Source organism: Callospermophilus lateralis, chromosome 5 (genome assembly GCF_048772815.1).
Source record: "Callospermophilus lateralis isolate mCalLat2 chromosome 5, mCalLat2.hap1, whole genome shotgun sequence".
Taxonomy (NCBI): domain Eukaryota; kingdom Metazoa; phylum Chordata; class Mammalia; order Rodentia; family Sciuridae; genus Callospermophilus; species Callospermophilus lateralis.
The window spans coordinates 78,566,905-78,590,498 of record NC_135309.1 but is presented as its reverse complement, the minus strand read 5'-3'; the positions used below and the strand labels follow the sequence as shown (position 1 = coordinate 78,590,498).

Here is a 23,594-nt window from a genome sequence, read left to right as displayed (position 1 = left end):
GGACTAAAAAAAAAAAAAAAAAAAAAAAAAAAAAAAAGCCAGGGGTGGGGGGCAATCTCACTGTGTTGCTTAAGGACTCGCTAATTTGTAATTTGGTGAGCCTGGCTTTGAACTCATGATCCTCCTGCTTCAGCCTCCCAAACCACTGGGATTATAGGCATGTAACACTGTGCCTAGCAGAATATATGAACAACTATAATGAACATTCCTCTTTTTTATTTTCAGTATAAGTAGGTTATAAAGTCTATTAGACTTTAATAAATAAATTAATTAATAATAAAATTTTTCTAGCAGTCTCCATATGCCCATTCATTTCAAATTCACCATTATGTAGCTCTGATATTAAACAACATGTTATGTCCCTTAGGTATGTTGTGCTATTGAGAACTAATTGTATTTATTTAAAAAAGTGGAAACTATGCAGAAATCCAGTATTTAAGGCAAAGGGAACAAAAGAAGAGCAGGCACCAAAGGTTGAGAAGGAAATTTTAGAAAAGAAAAAAATAAGGTGGGAATGTTCCTGTTCACTAAAGATAGATGGAAAAGGAAGCCAAGTTCAAGTCACCAGGATCAAATGTCACAGAAGGGCAGGTTGAGATGAAGATGGGACTATTAGACTATTAGGAACTGGTAGCCTTACTGGGGCATTTGAATGGTGTGAGAAGAACAGTATTTCAGCGTATTGGAAAATAAATGTGAAGTCCAAGTGTAGACTTTCAGGATCCCTTAATCCTTTTCCTAGTATTCTGTATAGCCCTTGAATACTGAATTTTGAAGCATCTGTAGTTGAAGATGTTAAATACAAATCATCCATAATTCACTGCACAATTTCCAGAAATTTCTCATTGTATATTAATGTAATAATTTACAGAAAGCTAAATATTTAAAGGTTTTGAACACTTAAATCATAACTAAACAGGAGCTTCTAATACAATGCAATTTTTCTTTCTTTCTTTCTTGTTTTTTTTTTTTTTTAAGTCTTGGCTACTTATGATTCAGCAGACTGAACAACTTAGTAGGATAATGAAGACGCATGCAGAGGATCTAAACTCTGGACCCTTACACAGGCTTACCATGATGATTAAGGACAAGCAACAGGTGAAGAAAAGTTATGTAGGTGTCCATCAGCAGATAGAGGCAGAGATGATCAAGGTTTGTCTTTCCATATTGAATTCTTTCTTCAATTTGTGTTTAAACTTGATGAATATTGTATCCTGTTTGATTTAAGAATTGTTTATTCATCATTTCCTATCAAGAAATAGATTTGGTGTTTCTAATAAGTAGTATCTTATATCTTACAAGATACATAGTTACTTTATCTACTTGCAAAAAAGAAAAACGTGCTGCCAATTAACCTATAACAGAGTGCTTTTTGAAAATAATTTAGATTACTTTTTATTTACTGAAATAGATTTTAACCTTTATAAAAATTAGATGTGTATCACGTAACACTGTGTATAAATAACAAAGAATAAATAATACAGAAATAGGCAAAATAATTTATTTAAGCTATTTCCAAAATTTTGTCATACTCAGATTTTGTCTTCTGGATAATTTATTAAAGCTGTTTTTGTTATGGAAGCAAAGAGAAGAATAGGCACATGAACTCTTCTACCCATAACCCACATAGACAACATATTTCTTTTCTTTCTCTAGTCCTACCTACTTTTTCTTCTACACTGTTAAGACCTTCTAAAAACACAACATTACCATCAATCCACCTTAAAGTGACAATAATTAAATATCCTACATTCAAATTATTGCTGTTAAAATGTTTTTACTGTTGCTTTGTTTGAATCAGGATTCAAATGTAGTCCATACATTGCATTTGAATAGTAATTTTCTTTTAATCTGTAGGTTTTTCTTCCTGTCCCTTTAACAAAATGGCATTCATTTATTGAAGAAAGTAGATAATTTGCTCAATAGAATTGTTTTCTTCATTTTGGATTTTACTGTTTGCATCTCATGATATGATTTCTTATAATTCCTTCATTCTCCATTTTTCTTGTAAACTGAAAATTAGATTTAGAGGCTTAATGAGATTCTGTTTATTTTGGGCAAGCATACATCATGGGTGGTAATGTAGACTGTCTGTTTTTTCATATCAGAAAAATATATAATGCCTGCTTCTTTATCTTTCTGTGGTGGTAAACTTTGCTAACAGGTATCAGTCTTGTCAGCCTGATCAATATATTAGAGAAGTTTCCCAGCAATCTTTTGCCTAATAATATAAGCTATTGATCGATGTTTGTTACTTAGATCTGTTATTTTCTTGGGATTTTTGAAATAGCAGTATTTCACTTCTATCATTTCCTAATGCAATTTAACTAAAAGTTTTCTATAAAGAAGACTTTTCTTATCTGGTTACCCTAAAATGTATATCATATAGGAAAAGTCAGATAAATGCTTGCTTTTTTAAAAATTAATTTGCTAATTTTCACAATAATAAATTGGTTCTTTAGCAACTTAAAAGTTAACCAGTGGGGCTGGGGTTGTATCTCAGTACAACTCTATCTACTTGAGTGCTTGACTAACATGTGTGAGGCACCAGGTTTGATTCTCAGCACTACATATAAATAAATTAAACAAATGTCCATCAACAACTAAAAAAAAATTAAAAACAAAAAAGTTAATGACTGAGTTTTCTCTTGAAAGGACGAGAGAGCATGATTTTTGTCTTGCTCTTATTCTTAAGAAATTTATCTGTTTTCCAATAATGTGAAGTTACTTTATACAATGGTTAAATATTTTAATTTTTTCCTATTGCGAATATTTTAGTATCTTGCAAGTTAATTTGTTTAGTCTTTAGATTTTAGACAATTATAGTGTTACTCTTAATTTTCCTCTTTTGAGAAGTTTATCTGTTATCATATGCTGTTGAATTTATCACTGATTTTAAGCTAATTCGTAGTTTTATTGGCTATAATTGTACAGTAAAGGGCTATAAGTAGTAAAATACATATCAATTAGTTTTTTGGAATTCAAGTTCTTGACCAATTTAAACTTATTTATTTTTCCTTAGTTTTCATTGGTGCATTATAGTTGTATATAATGTTGGAATTTGTTCATATATAGTCACAATATCACATTATAATTTGGCCAATATCATTTTCCAGTATTTCCCTTTTCTCTCCCCTCTTCCTTGACTTAAATTTAAATGTTAAAAAATTCTGCATTTTATTTTTTTGACAGGTTACAAAAACAGAATTGGAGAAATTAAAATCCAGTTATAGACAATTAATAAAAGAAATGAATTCTGCCAAAGAGAAATATAAAGAAGCTTTAGCTAAAGGTATGGAAATATTATGAAAAAAATGTGTATTTAAATAATTTTTGTTCTTGCTGTTTGAAAGTTATCTTTATATGTAGTAGAATGATTCCATATTGTACAATTTACATACAAAAAAACCTCAAAATAAACCAAAAATAGACTAATTCTCAAACTGTATAGTAAACCATACTTTGTTTTAAATGACTCAAAGTATTGTTGAATAATTCATACTAAATGGAATTACATCGTATTTGTAATAGATGCAAGGAGTGTATAAATTTTTTTCTAGCATTTTATGTTTTTATTTAATTAGAAAGTATTAAATAAGAAAAACAGTATTCTGTTTAGGAATCTTAAAAAAATAGAATAAAGATTAAAATCTTCTTTTTATCTCTGGTATTTAAAACCCATTAAAACCCAAAGATGATTTTATAGCTTTTATAGCTTTATTTTGGCTTTATAACTGAGTTATTTGGGTCTACATTGTCTTAGAATTTTCATAAGAGATACTAAAAAGTAGAAAGGACCATGTTGGTTGTGTTTTAAAACAGAGATTTATGATTATGTTTTCTTATTGGTTACTTTTGTAATTTTGTTTCTAAATTTTTCATATATTAGATCTCAGCAGAAATTAATCAAAGATCATGAACAGAAGTTTTGCTATTGTTATAATTGAGCAATATTTGTTTTTTGTTTAAATGTGACTAAACAGTCTTCATATGTAGATTTTTAAAACATTGGAAAAAAAAGATTCTTTTTTTTTTTGGTATTTTTAAAAATTTTGTCTTACTAACTAAATAAAAGCTCTACTGGAAACTCTAATTTTCTTTGGTTCTTATTTTACCTTTTTCTTTTACTAATGCACTTTCTCTTTGTCTTTTATTATATATTCTTTTGTTATTTTGTGGGAATAACTAAAGTAAAAAGCTTCTTCATGGCTTTATCTTGCACATTGAAATTGTTGTTATTCCAATAAATTAGAATTATACTGATTTAGATATGGCTCTCCCTCCTTTTCCCTCTCCTTGTCTTTCTTTCTTTTTTTCTTTTTTTGGACAATTCTAGTTATTGAACCCAGGGCCTTATGGATGTTAGAAAAGCACTGTACATCCCTAGCCCATTTTTATTTTATTTTGAGTTGATATCAAAGAAGTATACAAGGGGGTAAATAGATTCCTCCAATCACTGTCACCATCACTACTAAACACAAACATACCTATAGTTTTTCATTTTTTTTTTTTTTTTTGGCCATGTCAGTGCCTGTTTGCTTACAGACAGAAAAATCACCTCCTATAGGATTAATAAAAATGCAAATTCCTCTAAATGTACCTTTAAAGTGAATAAGAGGAGGTGACCAAAATGAAAGAGAAACATGGATGAAGGATTATGGCTTCCACAAATTAGGTGAAGAAAATGGGTTAGGGTGTGTCAAAATTGAAAAGAATCTGTGCAAGTGTTAAAGTTAAAAGGGATCAAGTTAACCTAGGTAGAAAGAGGATAATTGTGGAAGTTAGGCTGGTCAAGTGCCTCAGGCTACTTTAAGAAGACTGTTCTAAGTTATGAGAAGGGAATGGAAATTACCTGTAAATACCAGATACAAGAAAGGAAAATAGGAAAAAGGAGATAGAAAGTAGACACGGAGGGAAATCTTCCCCACTTTTTCCTCAGCCCAGCTTCTCATAATACAGTAGTTAATCCAATTCTTTTTCAGACCAGCTTCAATTTATACAGATTGAAAAAGCAGCACCCGCCACCCCAGCCCAAGCAAGAAGTTCATCATTATTTGTATTTTATAGAAACTTTTAAGAAAAAAAATTAAATAACCATAAAAGTTAGAAAGACGGTATGGAGAATATTCATACTGACCACCTAGATTCAACAACTGTTGACATTCTGCCACACTGGCAGGTTCCCTATGAACCATTTGAATGTAGTTTTCAGGCATCATACTTTTGATCCCTAAGTGACTCAGCATCTATTTCCTAAGAATAGGGATATTCTTCTAATAATCCCCATAAAGTTATTATATCTAAGAAAATAATAATTCTCTACTACCGTTTTTTATATTGCCCAGCATCTTAACATAGCCCTACTATCATTTATTATCCATTCCGTTTTCTAGTTTCCCAAATTGTCCCCACAATATCTTTTACAGCTATTTTTTTTTTCTGCTTGTCATTATTTTCTTGTTATTTTAAACCAGGATCTGATCAAAGCAAACATACCACTTTTGATTATTGTGTCTCTTTACACTTTTTAAATATTTTCACTTAGAATAGTATTCCCCACTTTTTGTTCATGATATTATCCCCCGCCCTCCAGAGTTCAGGACAATTTTCCAATCAAATTTCTCATATTTTGGCTTTAATTGCTTATTCAGACAATAGTCCCTAGACTACTCACTATACTTCTTATAAATTGGGTAGGGCTAGAGGCTTGATTAGATTCAGCTTAAACATTTTTGGCAAGAACACTTCATAGGTGTTATGTGTGCTTTATTTTATACACCCCATCAAGGGGCTTATAAGTTGGATTGTGTCACTATTAGTGCTTGGTCAAATTTGGTCACTGAAATGGTGATCACTAGATCCCCCCTTTTAAAGGTACCTTTACCCCATGCAATTAGTAACTCTGAAAAAATATTTTAGCATGTGTGAATTCTGTGTAACCTAAAAATCTTCCACCCATAGTTTGACATCCATTGATGATTCTTATTAATAATGATTACATCTGTAGCTCTTTAGTTGTAAAATGTGTAAAGGATAATTGGGAAGAAGAGAAAGGAGGTTTGGGGAAGATATATACAGAACAAGGCAAATAGGGAATAGGAAGCTGGAAATATGGTAAATAATTCTAAAAGCTTTGCTGGGGCCTTCTCTATTTATGTTCAACTATTTCCAAAGCATAAGCCCTTTAACGGAAGGCTGGCTTGAAACAATGAGTAAAGGGGAGAGAGAGCCTCTTACTTAGGGTTGTCACTTTAGTAAGTATTTTAGTTGGAGGCATTTCTTGATAGCAGCATAGAATAACAAGACTTGAAAGGAAAATATGCAAATTTACTTACTTCAGATTAAGATCTGAATACTTATATATTTAAACACATGCTTAGGTTTAAATACAAAATAATTTTGTGAGTCATAAGGCTTTTACCCGTACTAAATAGTGTCAAAGAGAATAATATTTTCTTTCATTGTTATTGTATGTATTAGAAAACAAATATTACTGTGGGATTTATCTCTTAGGAGACATTTCAGAGGTTGGCTGGGGTTCCCTGGTAAAGTTGGGGAATTCAGGCATTGTTTGTTACAATATATGTTTTAATGACCACCTTTGATTGCCATCAACATTGTAGTTACACAAGTGAAACAAGTCAGGCATTTCTAATGTGGGTTTTAGTCTATTAATTAATTTTTTAAAAATCACAAACCAGTGAATATTTGTGCCAGGAAGTGACAAAGAGTTATCTAAATTGCTGAACTTGGCTTGTTTTGTACCATCAGGTGAGAGTAGGAGTGAGGCTAAGTCTGTTGGACCAGTGGGTAGCAAAAACTCATCATTCCCTTCTCCTTTTTCATGTCTTACTGGTAAAGGAGAGGGATGAATATTGTGGGAATAAATCAAACAGGTATCTGGGATTGTGAGAATTGGCATTTTACAGTGTGCCTAAATGGATGCTGTTTGAATCCTGATTTGAAGATCAAGGGTCAAAATTATGAGATAATCTGGGAGATTTGTATATTTAATGCTATTAAGGAAATTTTATTATATTTTAGGTGTGATAATGAAATTGTGGTTATTTTCTTACAGGTTTCTATATTTATGATGTAAATACAGAAATATTCACAGCCAAGATGCTATGTGATATCTGATATTTGCTTTTAAATACTCCAGGGGATTGGGAATAAGTAAATGAAAGTATAGTTGAAGCTTGATTGGTCATGAGTTAGTTCTTTAAGCCAATTGATAAGTACTTGGGGATGTATTGAACAAGTATTTCTACCTTTGTATAGATTTAAAAATTTTTTCATAAAAATTTAAAAAAAGAACATTGTTACAAAAGAAGAAAGCAAGTTTTCATAGATGATTCTCATCAGTGTACCTATTTCAGGATTCTTAAACTAATATGAATCCATTATTTATCATTTTATATTTATATACTAATTAACTGGTTAGTTAATTTATTCATTTTGTATAATAAGACTGTCTCTTATTTGATAAATACCAGAGATAAAAGATGTGGATTCTATCTTCAAGCAATTGAAAGTTGAATTTTTCATTAAAGGATTTACCCAATTAAAACAATTTAGGCCCACAGCAAAGTTGATATAGTAAGAAAATGAGCACATGCATACTTTTTACCCATATTCACAAATTATCAAAATTTTGTCCCCGTTTTGCTTTTGCTGTTTCTCTTTCTGTATCTTTCTATGCATGTATGTATGTATGCATATACACATATGTATAAAGTTTACTTTTGCAGAACCTCTTGAAGTAAATTATAAACATTGTAATAGTTCCCCCTGAATACCCAAGTATATGTTCCTTAATAAGTATGACAGTTTCCATCATATCTATAATTTAACACACTTAAGAAATTTAATATTGGTACATTTCATTTATTTGTTGGTCATTTGAATCTCTTTTTTTTGAGAAGTGTGTGTTTAGTTCATTCCCCCACTTATTGATTGGATTATTATTATTTTTTGATGATAATTTTTTTAGTTCTTTAGAAATTTTGGGTATTAATCCTCCATTGGAGGAGAAGTTAACAAAGATATTTGTCCGTTCTATAGGCTCTCTCTTCATGCTTTTAATTGTAATTATTTGCTGTGCAGAAGCTTTTTAATTTGATTTCATCCCATTTATTAATAATTGGAATTATTTTTTGATCTTGGGAGTTCTGTTGAGAAAGTTGTTGCTGTGCTTGTGTATTGGAGTGATAGTCCTACATTTTCTTCTAGCACTGATGAAGTTTTTGGTCTAAATCTTAGGTCTTTGATCCATTTTGAATAGACTTTTCTGGGTGGTAAGAGACAGGTGTCTAGTTTTGTTCTTCTATGTGTGGACATTTAGTTTTAATGATTTGTTAAAAATTAGGCTCTCTTTGTATTTTTTTGCCAACATATGGTTTGGTGTGAATCTGGTATTTTTTAAATTGTGTTTTTCATTTTGTAGAAGTATAATTCATTAATTTTTTTCTTGTATAGGTTGTCTTTTGGTGTTTTTTTTGTGTGTGTGCATGTGAAAAATATTTAGTTCAGTTTTCAACTCCTATTCTTTTTTTTAATATTTATTTTTTGGTTGTAGTTGGACACAACACCTTTATTTTATTCATTTATTTTTATGTGGTGCTAAGGATAGAACCCTGGGTCTCGCATGTGGGAAGCGAACGCTCTACCACTGAGCCACAACCTCAGCCCATTAACTCCTATTCTTAATTTACTCTTAAAATATAGTACAAAAATGCAATTCAGTTAGCCCAGCACCATTTTGAAAAGATTATTATTTTCTTACTGAATTGCTTTGGCTTCATTCTCAAAAAATCAACTGACTTTATATGTGTGAGTCTACTTCTAAACTCAGCTCTCCTGATCTATTTGTTTATTTTTATATCAATACCACATTGTCTTGTTGATCATATGTCTAAATCTGTTTGTATTGCTGTAACAAAATACCATAAATTGAGTAGCTTATAAGTAACATAAAATTGTATCTCACAACTTAGGAAGCTGAGAAATCTTAGCTCAAGTGTGCAGTAGATTTGTTATTTGATCCATTTCCTGCTTCATAGCAAATGAGCTCTCTTGTTCTTGTGATCACTAATCCCACTTCTGCTGGCTCTACCCTTATAATTTAATATTTTCCCCAAAGGTCTTATTTCCTAATACCATAGCATTTTGGGATTAGTGTTTTAATAAATTGAGTTTTGGAGATAGATATTTAGAGCATAGCATTATAACTTTATAATTTTTAAAATAAAGCAGTGTTATTTTCACAACTTTGTTATTCTAAATTGTTTTAGATATTTTAGGTCCTTTGCATTTCCATATGCATGTTTAGTTCTCTTGTGGATTTCTGCAAAATAGCCTATAGGGGTTTTAATAAGGATTGTGTCAAATCAATAGATCAAATAGGTGAGAATTGACTTAGTAACAATATTGAAGTGTTCTAGTCTCTGAATATGAAATGTTTTATTTGTAAGATTTACATCTTAGTTTTTCTCCATCAGCAATATTTATAGCTTTTCATGTGCAGACCTTGCATTTCTGTTGTCAAAATTCTGATTATTTTGTTACTTTTAGTGCTATTGTGAATGGTATCATTTCTTTAATTTTGTATGGTGTGTTCATATATGATACATTATAAATTCCTTATGATTTCATATCTATAGAGTCATGTTGTCTGTGAATGAAGAGTTTTATTTATTTATTTTTTCATCCTTTCTATTTTTCTTGACTAATTGGCTGGAATTTCCAGTATAATTTTGAATAGAAATGATAAGCACAAACAACTTTGCTTTACCTTGTTACTGAACTAGGGAAAAACTATAGTTTTTTGAAGATTAAAAAAAAATCAGGCTGAATTTTTTTTCTATTCTTGCTTTAAAATGAATATTAAATTTTGTCAAATGCTTTTTCAGTATGTTCTATGATTAACATGTATTTATTTTTTAGTATATTAAGGTGGCAAATTATTTGGATTTTCACATTTCAAATGTTAAACTAATTTTTCATTGCTAGAATAAAATATCCTTTGTCATGATGTATCACCACTTCTTACATTGTTAGATATGGTTTTCTAAGCTTGTCTTTCTAATTTTTCATCTCTATCTATGTTTCTTGTCATATCTTTGTCTCATTCCCATATAAGATAGCATTGGCCTCAAAATGTGTACCTCCTCTTCAATTTTCTAGATAGATTTGCATTGAGTTGATATTCTTTGTTAAATATTGGTAGGATTTGTTTGTGATATGTGTTTTATTTATCCCTTTTTTTGCGGGGGAAGAGGTTTTCAATTATAAATTCTATTTTTTAAATTACTATGGGGCTATTTAGTTTATATCCTTTTATTTTAGGTTTGGTAGGTTGTATTCTTTAAGGAATTTGTCTATTTCATTTAAGTTATTGAATTTACTGTTATTAAGTTGTTCATGAATTCTTAATTTGCCTTTTTGTATTTATAGAATGTGTACTGATATTTCCATGTCATTCTTGATATTAGCATTTTGTGTTTTCTCTGTTTTTATCCTGATCATTCTGGCTAGAGGTTTATCAGTTTTTCTAATATTCTAAAAGATCATCTTTTGGCTTCATAGAATTGTTTTTGTTCCATATTCTTAATTTTTTTTATTTTTTTAATTAATTTTTATTGTTGGTTGTTCAAAACATTACATAGTTCTTGATATAGCATATTTTACACTTTGATTCAAGTGGGATATGAACTCCCATTTTTACCCCATATACAGATTGCAAAATCACATCAGTTACACATCCATTGATTTACATATTGCCATACTATTGTCTGTTGTATTCTGCTCCCTTTCCTATCCTCTACTATCCCCCTCCCCCTCCCTTCCCCTCTTCTCTCTCTACCCCCTCTATTGTAATTCATTTCTCCCCCTTATATTTTTTCCCCTTTCCCCTCACTTCCTTTTGTATGTAATTTTGTATAACCCTGAGGGTCTCCTTCCATTTCCATGCAATTTCCCTTCTCTCTCCCTTTCCCTCCCACCTCTCATCCCTGTTTAATGTTAATCTTCTTCTCATGCTCTTCGTCCCTACTCTATTCTTAGTTACTCTCCTTATATCAAAGAAGACATTTGGCATTTGTTTTTAAGGGATTGGCTAGCTTCACTTAGCATAATCTGCTCTAATGCCATCCATTTCCCTGCAAATTCTATGATTTTGTCATTTTTTAATGCAGAGTAATACTCCATTGGGTAGAAATGCCACATTTTTTTTTATCCATTCGTCTATTGAAGGGCATCTAGGTTGGTTCCACAGTCTTGCTATTGTGAATTGTGCTGCTATGAACATGGATGTAGCAGTGTCCCTATAGTATGCTCTTTTTAGGTCTTTAGGGAATAGACCGAGTAGGGGAATAGCTGGGTCAAATGGTGGTTCCATTCCGAGCTTTCCAAGAAATCTCCATACTGCTTTCCAAATTGGCCGCACCAATTTGCAAATTTAGATTGTGAATGAATTTAAGAATAATCTTTCATAGTACAGACATTTATGATATAATGTCTGTACATAATGATGTACTATTTTAGCAATATACTACACCTATCTACCTACCTACCTTCCTGCCTTCCTTTCTTTCTTCCCTTCTCCCTCCTTCCTTCCTTCCTGCCTTTCTTTCTTTCTTCCCTTTTCCCTTCCTTCCTTCCCTTCCTCCCTCCCTCCCTCCCTCCTTTCGTCCTTCCTTCCTTCATTTCCTAGAGATTGAAACCAGGGTCTTCTGTATATTAGACAAGTGTTCTACCACTGAGGTACATCCCTAACACTCACAAATTTTTAAATCTTGTATTTTCAGTTAAAAATACTTATTAGTTTTCTTTTTGAACTTTTCTTTGATTTGTAGGTCATTTAGAAAGTGTGTTGTTTCATTACCTAATGTTTTGACATTTTTCTAGACATATTTCAGATTTGATTTTTAAATGAATTCCACTGTATTCTGAGACTACTGTTGTGATGGCTATTTTTTAAATAGTTATTTGTACTTTTATTTGACTCAGTTGTGTATTCTGTTATGTTTTGGATTCAATCTATGTTATCAACTTGGTCCAATTTTTAATGGTAGTTTTTAATTTCTTTCCTACCTTTTTTTGGTGGTACTGGGGATCAAACCTAGGGCCTTGGGCATGCTAGGCATGTGCTCTAACACTAAGCTACATCCCAACCCTGAAATTTCTTATAGACATACATTTTTTTAAGTGCATGATTTAGAGAGTAAAAAAATGAAATTAGATGAAACCAAGTCTGTCTGACTTTCATGTTTCTGGTTTTGTTAGTTTTGTTTCTTCCTACAAAGAAAATGAATTAAATAAAACTTCATTAGCAAAATTGAAAGGCAAAAACACATTAACCTAAGTTGTAGACTCTTAGTGAACTTTATTTTATTTACTCATGTGTTTTGTGAGTTGTGTGAGTTTATTAATTCTGAAATATTTGGGGCCTACTATTTTCTCTACTTGTTTATGTTGTAAAAATATCTATTATCTTTACCTGTATTCCTGTACGCAGGTACTTGTGTTTATGCCATGAAGTATGTTTTCCCAAAGTGAAAAAACTTTAAGGGCAAATGTAATATTTGCAAATTTTATAAAATTTAAGCAATACCATACTAAATCATATAATGTTGAATTAAGTGGAGCTGAATATAATTTTGCTTTTAAGTTTTATAGTTCACATACACTAAGTTTTTTAATTAATTTATTTAATTAAGCCTTAAAATATCCACAATATATTTGTGAGGCTCTCTCTTGCATGAGGTCAAATCTGAATGCTGCTTCTTTATCACACATCAGATTTTTAAAAAATCTACAAAATTGAATTATTCATGCTCATGACAATCAGTTTAGAGAAGCTTCAAAGGATGCTCTTTTATAACAATCTCTTTCTAATAATTCTTTCTGTATGAGAAAGAAACAAACAAAAAAGTACTAAGGGATTAGTAAACTCTTTTATGCTTTACAGTTCTTTACCCTAGCAGAATAAGAGGGACCTACTGCTGAAACTGTGAGAAGTAGCTTCCAATTTCATTCAAAAGTAAATTTTTCTGTAATTAGGAACTAGATTTTCTTAAATTGACTCTTCATGCATTATGAATAGGTTTGAGATATTTTATAGTCAATTAAAGTTGGTTAGATCCTTTGAGTTGCCTCTTTAGAGTACTTTAATTATGAAAAACAGCTTGAAATGAGTCCAGTCCTGAGACAGATGGTTAAATTTATGTTTAAATAAATCCAAAATTTAAAAAATGAATGAGACATTTAAATGCTCTCTTAGTTGATTTTTAAAATTTGAGTTAATCAAGAATGGTAACTGTCCTTCTCACACAGTAACTTAAACATCTGAATCATGTATGGGTAGTGAATGGAGGTCTTCTAGAGAATATTCTGGAATTCAAATGTATTTTGTTCTTCAGCATATGGAAGAAATGCATTTTGGATATAGTAGTTACTAAAGGTCAGAGTGAAGTTCAAGCTATTGTTGATGAATAGTTCTATTGAAGACACCTGAGAGAGGTCCCCCCCCCCCCCCGTCTATTCATTAATATATGATCTATCATCAGCTAACTTATGGCATGAATGCTTTTCACTGCAGGGAACTTAATATGATAGACACTTTGCAAGGTTATTAAAAGTTATGGCACTCTTAGTTATTAATCTAATTTGCATTAGGTTAAAGCTGTGCATGAATTGGAATGACAGTTAAAATATTATCATTAGATGCTGAAATATGATGTGGAATGGAACATGCTACATGATTTTCTTGTATTCTGTATATAAACTAAAAATATAGCAAAAGCACAATATTTTGATTTGTTCCTACTTGGCTTAAGTTTTGTTGAATAAAAAAATCTAAGTTCCATTTGGAAGGTATTGTTATATCTTTTGATTTTTCTATATTTTGTAGGTAAACTTCTTAGAAATATTAGTTTTGGACTTTATTACTAGAAAGTTGATATCAGAAAGTAATATTGATAAAATAAGCAACATGATCTAAATATTAGATGAAAAATTATAATATTTCTGTAACTTAATTTTTTTTAAATTTTTATTTTTTAGTTGTAAACAACACCTTTATTTTGTTTATTTATTTATTCTTTTATGTGGTGCTAAGGATCGAACCCAGGGCCTCTCATGTGCTAGACGAGCGCTCTACTGCTGAGCTACAACCCCAACCCCTGTAACTTAATTTTTTAAAAAATTATTTAAATGTAAATTTTATTTTTCAAATAATAATTTTCAATTCATGCATTTAAGAACTATTTATTGAGTTAGTGTTATGTGCTAGGCACTATTCTTTTAACCAGTGAGATTGTAGATAATAAAATAAACTGAAATTCCTATTTCTATTAGGCTTACAGTTTAGAGCAGAAGATAGTCAATAAAACAAATAGATGAAACATGGTATATTAAATGGTGACAAGTATGATGGAGAAAAACAAAACAAGGTAGGTGAATGGCGTGTTGGAGTGTGTTCAGGTTAGCCTCTTGGAGAAAGAGTCATTTAAATGAAGAGTAGAGGAAGTAAGGGAGTGAACCAGGTGATTACTTGGGGCAAAGAGTACTCTAAGTATAGGGAATAGCCCATAGGTCTGGAACTGTGGTGACTGATGAGGGAAATGGTATGGGGGGATGAGGTGAGGTCAGACAAGAAGTATGATGGTGGGTGGCAGGAGAGGCACATATCATGTAGGTACTTGGTAATACAAACATTTTGGCTTCTGCTCTAAGATGGGAAGCCATTGGAGGGTTTTGAGCAGAGAAATGACACAAACTAACATTTTATTAGAATAAGTCTGGTAGCCTTATTGAGAATAGTTTGAGAGATGGGGGAGGGATGAAAATAACGATCATTTATTTCTAGGCTATTGCAGTAATCCCGGCAGGTGAGGTCATTCTGGGTTGGACCTAGGTGGAAGCTGAATTGGTGAAAAAACAGTCAAATTTGGAAGATTCTTATTATTTATGGTAGTTGTGCTCTATAAAGTCACTGTGAACACTGAATTAGCAAATACTGAGTCACTGCTCTTAGGGAACATATAATGTTTAGTTCTATAAAGTCATATTTTCTACAGTCAGTGAATGCATAACTTTGTTCTGTATGTGGTTGCATTTAATGATATCTGTTAAATATGTATTGTTGGTTTCCATTGACCTCACCACCAACAGTGTTATAATGCATGAGTGAACAAAGCTTATTGAACACATGCATTTTCTCCATAAAGCACTTTATAGCCTTCTTGAGTATAGGAATACTAAATGGAACTTCAGGTGGGAATGCAAAATTGACTTATACACCATAATAAGAAGTCATTTAGGCAAGAACCATAAATAGATGTAAAAATTAGTTGGTGAAAATTGGAGGTGTAACAGCATATTAACATGTCAAAGTTTTTTCTACAAGGTACTTATTAATTACAAAGGGAAATTAAATCATAACTTTACTGTGGAAAAATTGAGCAGATACCACCTTAATACCTGAGGCAATTAATTTATAAAGGGAAAAATATTTTTTAGCTTATGGTTCTAGAACTTCCAGTCCAAGACTTTACTGCTTTGAGCTCTAGTGGGGAGTATGTGGTAGAGCACACCACTCACATCATGAGCTGGGAGGCAGAGAAAGACTGAAATACAGGTGTCCTATAATCTCCTTCAAGGGCATGCCCTCAGTGACCTAAGGATTTTCCATTAGGCCCCACATCTTAAAGATCCTACCACCTCTGAATAGCATTACCCTGTGGACCAAGCCTTTAACTTTTGAGGACATTCAATGGACTTTTGAGGGACATTCAATGCTCAGTTAAAGCACTTAGCAAAAGGCAGACATGCATTTCTTTCTTATTTAACTCAAATACAGAAAAAGATAATTGAAGGTTGGAGTATAGGTGAGCCATTTTCATGTGACTTCCATCTCTCTGTCCAAGGAAGCTGCTCTGTTTTCTTACCATCTCCCATCCATGGATATTGTATTTGTCTGATCAGAATGCCCTAGATAACCAACTTGTTTTCTCATAGTGCTGGAGGCTAAAAATTTGAGAGCAAAATGTTAGCAGGTTGGTTTCTTCCAAGGCCTCTCTCCATCTAGGCTGGTCTTCATCTAAACTTCCTTTTTTTTTTAAAAAAAAAAAAAAAGAATATTAGTCATATTACATTACGGCCAATATTGGTAAAGCATAATTGTAATTGTGAAATGATTTTTTAATTCCATTCATTTTACATATATTAATTTGTTTTTAAGATATATGAAGGACTTTTCAGTTTACTTTTTAAGTTTATATATTAATTTACTGCATTAGTGTGAAGTTGTTGATTCTTATGTTATTCAGGGGTTAGAATCCTTTGTTATCATTGCATGTTATAATGCTCATATTTGGCAAATAGGGACCACTTCAAACTAGCTCCTCTGTCTTTTTGATATATTCCCATCATTTGTTGAGTACTTATATTCTGGTTCATCTTATGCTTTTCATACTCCATTTTAAAAAAGAATCCTATTTCTTTTCAATGGGAGAGTGGTATTTAGAAAATAATATCTGTGGCCCTGGATGTGCTCATTGCTGCTCGAGTGTCATTGTTGTAAGTTTTCTCAATGGACTGAGCTAGGAAATAAATAAACATGCACCCATGTATTTCTGTACCTTTTGTTATATTATTTGATTTATTTATATTAAAACTGAAGAGTAGGGGCTGGGGTTGTGGCTCAGTGGTGAAGTGCTCAGCTTGCCTAGCACGTGTGAGGCCCTGGGTTTGATCCTCAACACCACATAAAAATAAATAAATAAAATAAAGGTATTGTATCCAACTACAAATATATATATTAGAAAAGGCCAAAAACCCTGAAAGCAAAGAGATGGTAAGAAAAATAAAAAAGCAGCTTCCTTGGACAGAGAGATGGAAGTTACATGAAAATGGCTCAGCTATACTCCAACCTTCAGGCACGGCAACACACCCCTGCAATCCCAGCAGCTTGGGAAGCTGAGATATGATGCAAAGTAGGGGTAGATATATGGCTCTGTGGTCAAGTGCTCCTGAATTCAATCCCCTGTACAAACAAAACAAAACAAAACAGAACAAAACAAAAAACACCAAAACCAAACTAAACAAAAAACTAAAGAGTTCACATTGATGTTTCTCATTCCAATCCAACATCATAAAGTTCATGCCATCTTCTCTTTTTTATGTACTTGTAATTTTTTTCTCTGACAATGAGAAACTTAGCACCTGTTATTTACAATGTATTGGCGTATTGACTCAATGCTAGAATACACAGAAAATAATTTCAGCTAATTTACGCTTCTGAAAGTGAAATTTAGAAACTACAGTTTGGTATTTTCTTAGGGCTATTTTGTCTTCAGTTTTCTTTTGTAGTCAAGTATTGATTTTCAAAGAATTTCATAAATCCCTTCTTTATATTAAAAATAATATAATAAATGCAAAAAGAATGATGGAATTAAAAAATTGTAATTTTCCAAGAACATACATTGGTTCTTTATTCCCTATTCCTTTTGTTGTGGTTGTTTTCCACTGGAAATAGTTTTGTTCTTTTGCTTCTGTTGTATCCCATTTAAAAGTTTTTTCCCCTTTTTTTATCCTTGTTGATTTTGTTTATTTCTGACTGAAACTTGAATGGTTTCTAAAGTCAGAACTGTACAAAGATATATACTTAGATAACTCTATCAAATTATTTTCCTCTTATTCATAAGCCCCATTACCATACATTGATATTCTTTTACTTTGCTTTTCTGTTTGTGTATCCAAAAAAATTTCACAATATTTCTGCACACAGATAGCTTTTCATGCTTTTTACATATGCATAGCATTTCACTGTAAGTTTATTCAAGCATGCTTCTGTGTATAGACATTTAACTTATTTCTAATTTCCCCAGATATAAATGTTTTTCAGCTTTTGATAGGATTAAGTCTTTTTTTTCGGGGTTCAAGAGATACCAGGGTCATTCAACCACTGAGCCATGTCCCCAGCCCTATTTTGTATTTCATTTAGAGACAGGGTGTCAGAGAGTTGCTTAGTACCTTGCTGTTGCTGAGGCTGGTTTTGAACTTGTGATCCTCCTGTCTCAGCCTCTTGAGCAGCAAGGATTACAGGTGTGTGCCACCTTGCCCAGCTGATCAGATTATGTCTTGATAAGCCAATCATAAATTGAAAATATTGAGGTCAGTCATATCTTTAATACATCTAACCTACTGAACATTGTATCTGAGTAACATAGGACTTTGTAAAGTATCAATTATTTCCCCTCATAATTGATGAAGTGGCTGGCTGAGAAACGAAGCTTACCTATGCTTCCTAGCATCAGGAGAGAGTAGCATATCACATTTTGCTAGACCTGGAAAAGATCAGAACTCAAAATCAAAGTACAATTTCTCCTGAATGTATATTGTTTTCACAACATTATAAAACTGAAAATCTGTAAGATAAACCATAGTGTACGACTATCTATATATGCAGTACTACCAGGAATAACCTTGTACGTGTGGTATTTGTGTGTTTCTAGATGTGTGATGGCTGAGTTCAAAGATAAATACGTATGCAGTTTTGCTAGATATTCCCAAGTTTCCTTCCATGAGACTTACGTAGATTTGCATTCCCACCAGAAATGGCAACAGTATTTGTTTTTTCTGGTGAAACAGTATTTGTTTCACCAACAGAGTGTTTGCTAATTTGGTAGGTAAGAAATAATATCTCAATGTAGTTTTAATTTGCATTTCTTTTATTATGAATGAAGGAGTAAGATTCACTTTTTAAAAAATTGTGTGTGTGTATGAATTGCCTTTGGCCCATTTTTTTTCTATTGAGTATTTGGTTTTTTTTTTTTTAAATTTTACAACTCCTTTACATGTTAGAATTAGTAGCTCTTCATCTGTTAATATATGGTGCAAATATTTTTGACTAGGTTGTCAGTTGTCTTTTGACTTTTTTTCTTTTAATTGATTTGCTGTGAGTAACATACCATTGTTTGTTCCATGAATCCGTGTGTCTACTGCTAGACTCCCATGAAACTATGGCAGTCTAATTTATCACCTAGCAAGTAGGGTAAAATATCATACTTACCATGGCTCCTGACAAGGATTTATTTCTCCTTTTATTTTTTTAGTTTCATTTTTTCTTTTTTCCCTTCAAGATCTCCAAATTTCCATCCTTCTTGCTTTTTCTGTTCCCTTCAAAGTTTCCAGCTTTTCTTCCATTCAACCATTTCTCCCTCTGAAGCATTACCTTTCTAAGATTGCTTCCTTTGCCTTTTACATGCACTTTCAAGTCCTTTCCTGCTGTAAGTGCTGTGATCTTTCACTATGCTTTTAAAGTGTTTTCACATATAGGTGGATCTTCTTCTTCTTCTTCTTCTTTTTTTTTTGATAGTGGTTTTAGATCAGTATTAATCATGCTGCTGTCACTTTCTTTAGTCCCCTCCATCCTCCTCCTTTCCTCTTTCCCTCCCATTCTCTCTCTTTCTCTTTTTCTTTCTTTCTTCCCTCCCTTTCTTTGTCTTTTCCTTCTTCCTACTTTCCTTCCTCCACAGAATGACCCTTGGTTTTCATGAATGTTTATAGTGAGAGCATGAGAAATCATTTGTAGGGGTTTGTAATTTGTTTTTCTACTCATAGATAATTTTAAATCTGGACTTTTCCTGCCTGTTAGTTATGTTGATGGTGTGTGTGTGTGTGTGTGTGTGTGTGTGTGTGCGCGCATGCACGCGCATGCATGCTTGTGGTTATGATGCTGCTGCTGTCCTACTTACTTAGGATCCCTCACATTCACAGCTTTCTTATATAGATTTGGACATGGCATATTATTCAACTTACAGGTAACTGAAAAACTGTGGATCAATCAAATCTAGCATTTTCTATATGCAATGAAATGCTATTACATTGAATTGGAGAGCTTGCTCTTTAAAGCTGTTTCATTGTGAAATTTATAAGATAGAACTATTTTAATTCCCAGAACAGTTTAAAACCTATAACAAATGTTCAATAAATATTTCTTTATTGATTTGCCAAATTTTCTTATTGCAGGAAATTTATCAAATGTAGCAAAGTGTAGATGTAGCCATTTTATTTTCTTCAATCTTTATAAGATGATACAATCACAATGTTTTTTGTTCTCCAAATTCTGTGCTTTGTTTAGCCTTTGCTATTAACTGAATTTTGACAGTTTTGTGCCATTTGATCTTCATCTCAACTGAATGAGTTAGGAAGTACAGATAGTTTTACTCCCAGGTTTAAATATTAGATGCTACAATTTAGATTAAAGGATTTGTTTGGAGTTGCACAACTAATCAAAGAAGTTAAGACTAAAGATGGCTTCTTAGCATTGTTCATGTCAGCACAACATTGTATAACATAGGTAGCCCTTTCATTGTTTCTACATATTACACTTGAATTCTATTTCCATGTGAAAAAACATACTTGTACATTTGGCCTAAGTAACTAAGACATTAAGATGAATTCCTATTCATTTTCTTATTACTCATTGTATCTAGAATAGCAAAGTAAAAAGCTTAAACTTGAGGAATGTTTGAAAATAAAGATGTAAGATGGAAAAATATTTATTTACCCAAATCAAAGTAGATAATACTTGTAGAAAAAGTATGAATCACTTATTTATTGTCAGGAAGCTTTCTACTATGATATTGAACAAAGGGTAAACAGAAGTTTATAATAAAAAATACTTGACTTCTAGACTAGCCTGTCTTTTATAAATGTCAGACTTACACAATTGAGTTTTGCTGGCTTCATAATAATGTTTATGGCATGACATGTTGAATACACACACTGTATTACAAAACTTGAACATATTTGTCAATAAGTGGTGGCACAAGAATTATAATTTAGTCTCTTTGAGAATTTCATTATGTGGAGGAGGAAAAATTGGATGTTTTCCTCCCTGTTAATTGACACAGAACAGTTCCATTCTCTGCTTTATTGCCTCTCAGCACCTAAGGAAAAGCATATAGCAACTGAGATTCTTTGTCAATAAGAATTTTTTCACTATAGAGTGAAATATTATACTACCTGTAATATTTCATATTGAGAAAATTAAATGTTAAGAAAGTATGTAAGTGATCTGAGATATTCTGAAATAGATATTTGGGAAGAATTGTGCTAGATAGCTTTTGCAATAATTTTGTTAACTGAAAGGAACTAAAAAAAGTTATTTATACTTGTGGTTTTCATATACTACTAACATTTTTGGGATTTATTTTTATAGTCTCTATAGGATCTTAGATGTTTATTTTAAAACAAATTAGAAAAAAGTACAGTTGAATCCCTTTCCAAATCATGGCAAGTAGGCATGTTTTTAAAACTCTTTATTCATACCTACAAGGGAAGGAGGGAGATATAGATAGGTAGTGTGCATACTATAAGCACACCACACAACTGAATATAGAAGTGTTTGTAAGTGGTAGAATATCCTTTCTCCCAAAAAACCTAATATAAAATCTCAAATTCAATATTAAACATCAAGGTGTTTTTGAAAATTTATTGTTATTATTTTAATGTAATGAATTCTGTATTGGATGTTTTCTTCAAAGGCATCTAATTTTTATTTTGTTAATAACCATTGTTCAGCTGATAATAATTAGATTTTGGCTATATTACTCTTCTTCCAATTGTGTCAGACACTGTACCTAATAAAGAAAAAAAAGCATCTGGGAAATTCTGAACTTTTCCCTTTGTATTATAAAGTCTTAGTGAGTTTTGTTTATTTTGTGAATCATTCTGCACCAGATAGAAAGACAGATGGGTAGTGTAAAGTTCAAAAATCTGGGAAAATAGGAAGACAGACGGATGGTTTAAATATCTCCATGAAAATGTTTGTGTGGACAGCATGACTCTTGAAGTTATACTAAAAATTTAAGGAATTAATTAGGTATAATAGAGTTCATTAAAAAAAATAATAATGTTTGAAAAATGTGACATTAAATATGGAATTCATTAGTTATGCCTTTTGAACTGCCAAAAACAACAAATTAGAATAAAATACTCAATTACTCTTGCTTAGAAATTATTTGCTTTACTTTCTTATTATAAACATGTAGACTGTAGAAAAGTTTTTATTACTTGGAACTAATTTATCTGGCTACTTCTACATGATCTTTGGAATTGTTGGGAGATTAATTTGTTTAATTTCAAGTAACAGAAACAAATTAGCTTTAACAATGGTGAATCAAAACAAAAGACTAAGACATCAGAAACCTTAAAATGGTCCTTAGGGCAGGAATATGACTGCTCTGGCAGCTTCTGTACCAGGAAGTAGTGAACTTTTCACTCATTTTCAGGCATTAGTGTTGCTTAGCTTCTAGCTGAGATGGTTTTCTTTATGATCTGGTGGGGATCTTGGATTTTGGGAGTCAGCTTCATAAAGGAGTCTCTATCTTTTGTTGGGAGAGAGAAACAGGGGTGATCATTTTTATAGGAAGGCTTCAGGGATGACTGTAGATGTGTCAATTGCATTAATTCTCGGGGATATAATGAAATGTATTTCTGCAAGAATAATGCTAAGTAGCAATGTTCTGTGACAAAATTATTATAGTAACAACATGTGGAATGATATGTTCCTCAAAATGTTAAAAATCATTCATGTTAAATAATCATCGTATTATTGAAGTGATTTACTAATTGCTAAGTTAATAAGATTATCCCACATGCATACAGAATAAGTCAAAATGTCTCTAGGGATTTATGTTAACTGAGGCAAACAAATTATTGGGTTCTGATTAACAATTCTTAGAAATTCAAAGTTCAAATAAAATAGAATTTTTTAAAAAATCATTGGGCATACCTCAAAGTGAGCAGAATTATTAATATTTAAGTTATATATGATTATTATACTGGTTCATGACATAAAATGGTTCATCCTATGGGTTGTAATAAAAAATATGAAAAACCACTAAACTTTAGTGGTTTAAGTTTCGTCCCCCGCCCCCCCCCCCCCCCCATCCCCTTGATTTTCTTCAGGTACAAACTAAATTAAAATACTTGTTCCCCTCCTGCTACTCCTAGTGGTAGAATCTGTTTCCAGTCAGAAGTGAAAAAAATTAGGAAAGATATTCTGGCAAAAAAATTATTTTCTCATGAGAAGTTCTTACTGTTTTAAAAGTAATATAGATCTTTTGTGGCAACATTTTGTGAAATACCTTGGACAGTTATTCAAATGTGTGCAGGAGCCACCTAGTAATGGACTATGACTAAAGAATTGTATTCTGAAGAATAATCAGGTGCACCTCTCTAGGAGGTGATGGTTATAGGACTTGGAAATACTAGAATTTGTTGGTAGTAGAGATATACTAGTTTGATGGAAATTATACACACACAGACACAAACACACACACACATATACAAATATATGAAGCTGTCAAAAATTCTTAAGATCCGGGGCTGGGGATGTGGCTCAAGCGGTAGTGCGCTCGCCTGGCATGCGTGCGGCCCGGGTTCGATTCTCAGACCACATACAAATAAGGATGTTGTGTCCGCCGATAACTAAAAAATAAATATTAAAATTCTCTCTCTCTCTCTCTCTCTCTCTCTCCCCCCCCCCCCTCTCACTCTCTCTTTAAAAAAAAAATTCTTAA

General features: G+C 32.0%; 1 protein-coding gene across 7 annotated transcripts in view; it reads left to right on the top strand.

Moving 5' to 3' along the window:
* Fer (FER tyrosine kinase) overlaps positions 1–23,594 on the top strand; it is a 413,495-nt gene that overhangs the window by 52,954 nt on the left and 336,947 nt on the right. For all 7 annotated transcript variants that reach the window (XM_076856939.2, XM_076856936.2, XM_076856937.2 and 4 more), the window contains 2 exons: positions 979–1,152; positions 3,193–3,292. In XM_076856939.2, the coding sequence (XP_076713054.1) occupies positions 979–1,152; positions 3,193–3,292 (274 nt within the window). The remainder of the gene's footprint in view (positions 1–978; positions 1,153–3,192; positions 3,293–23,594) is intronic.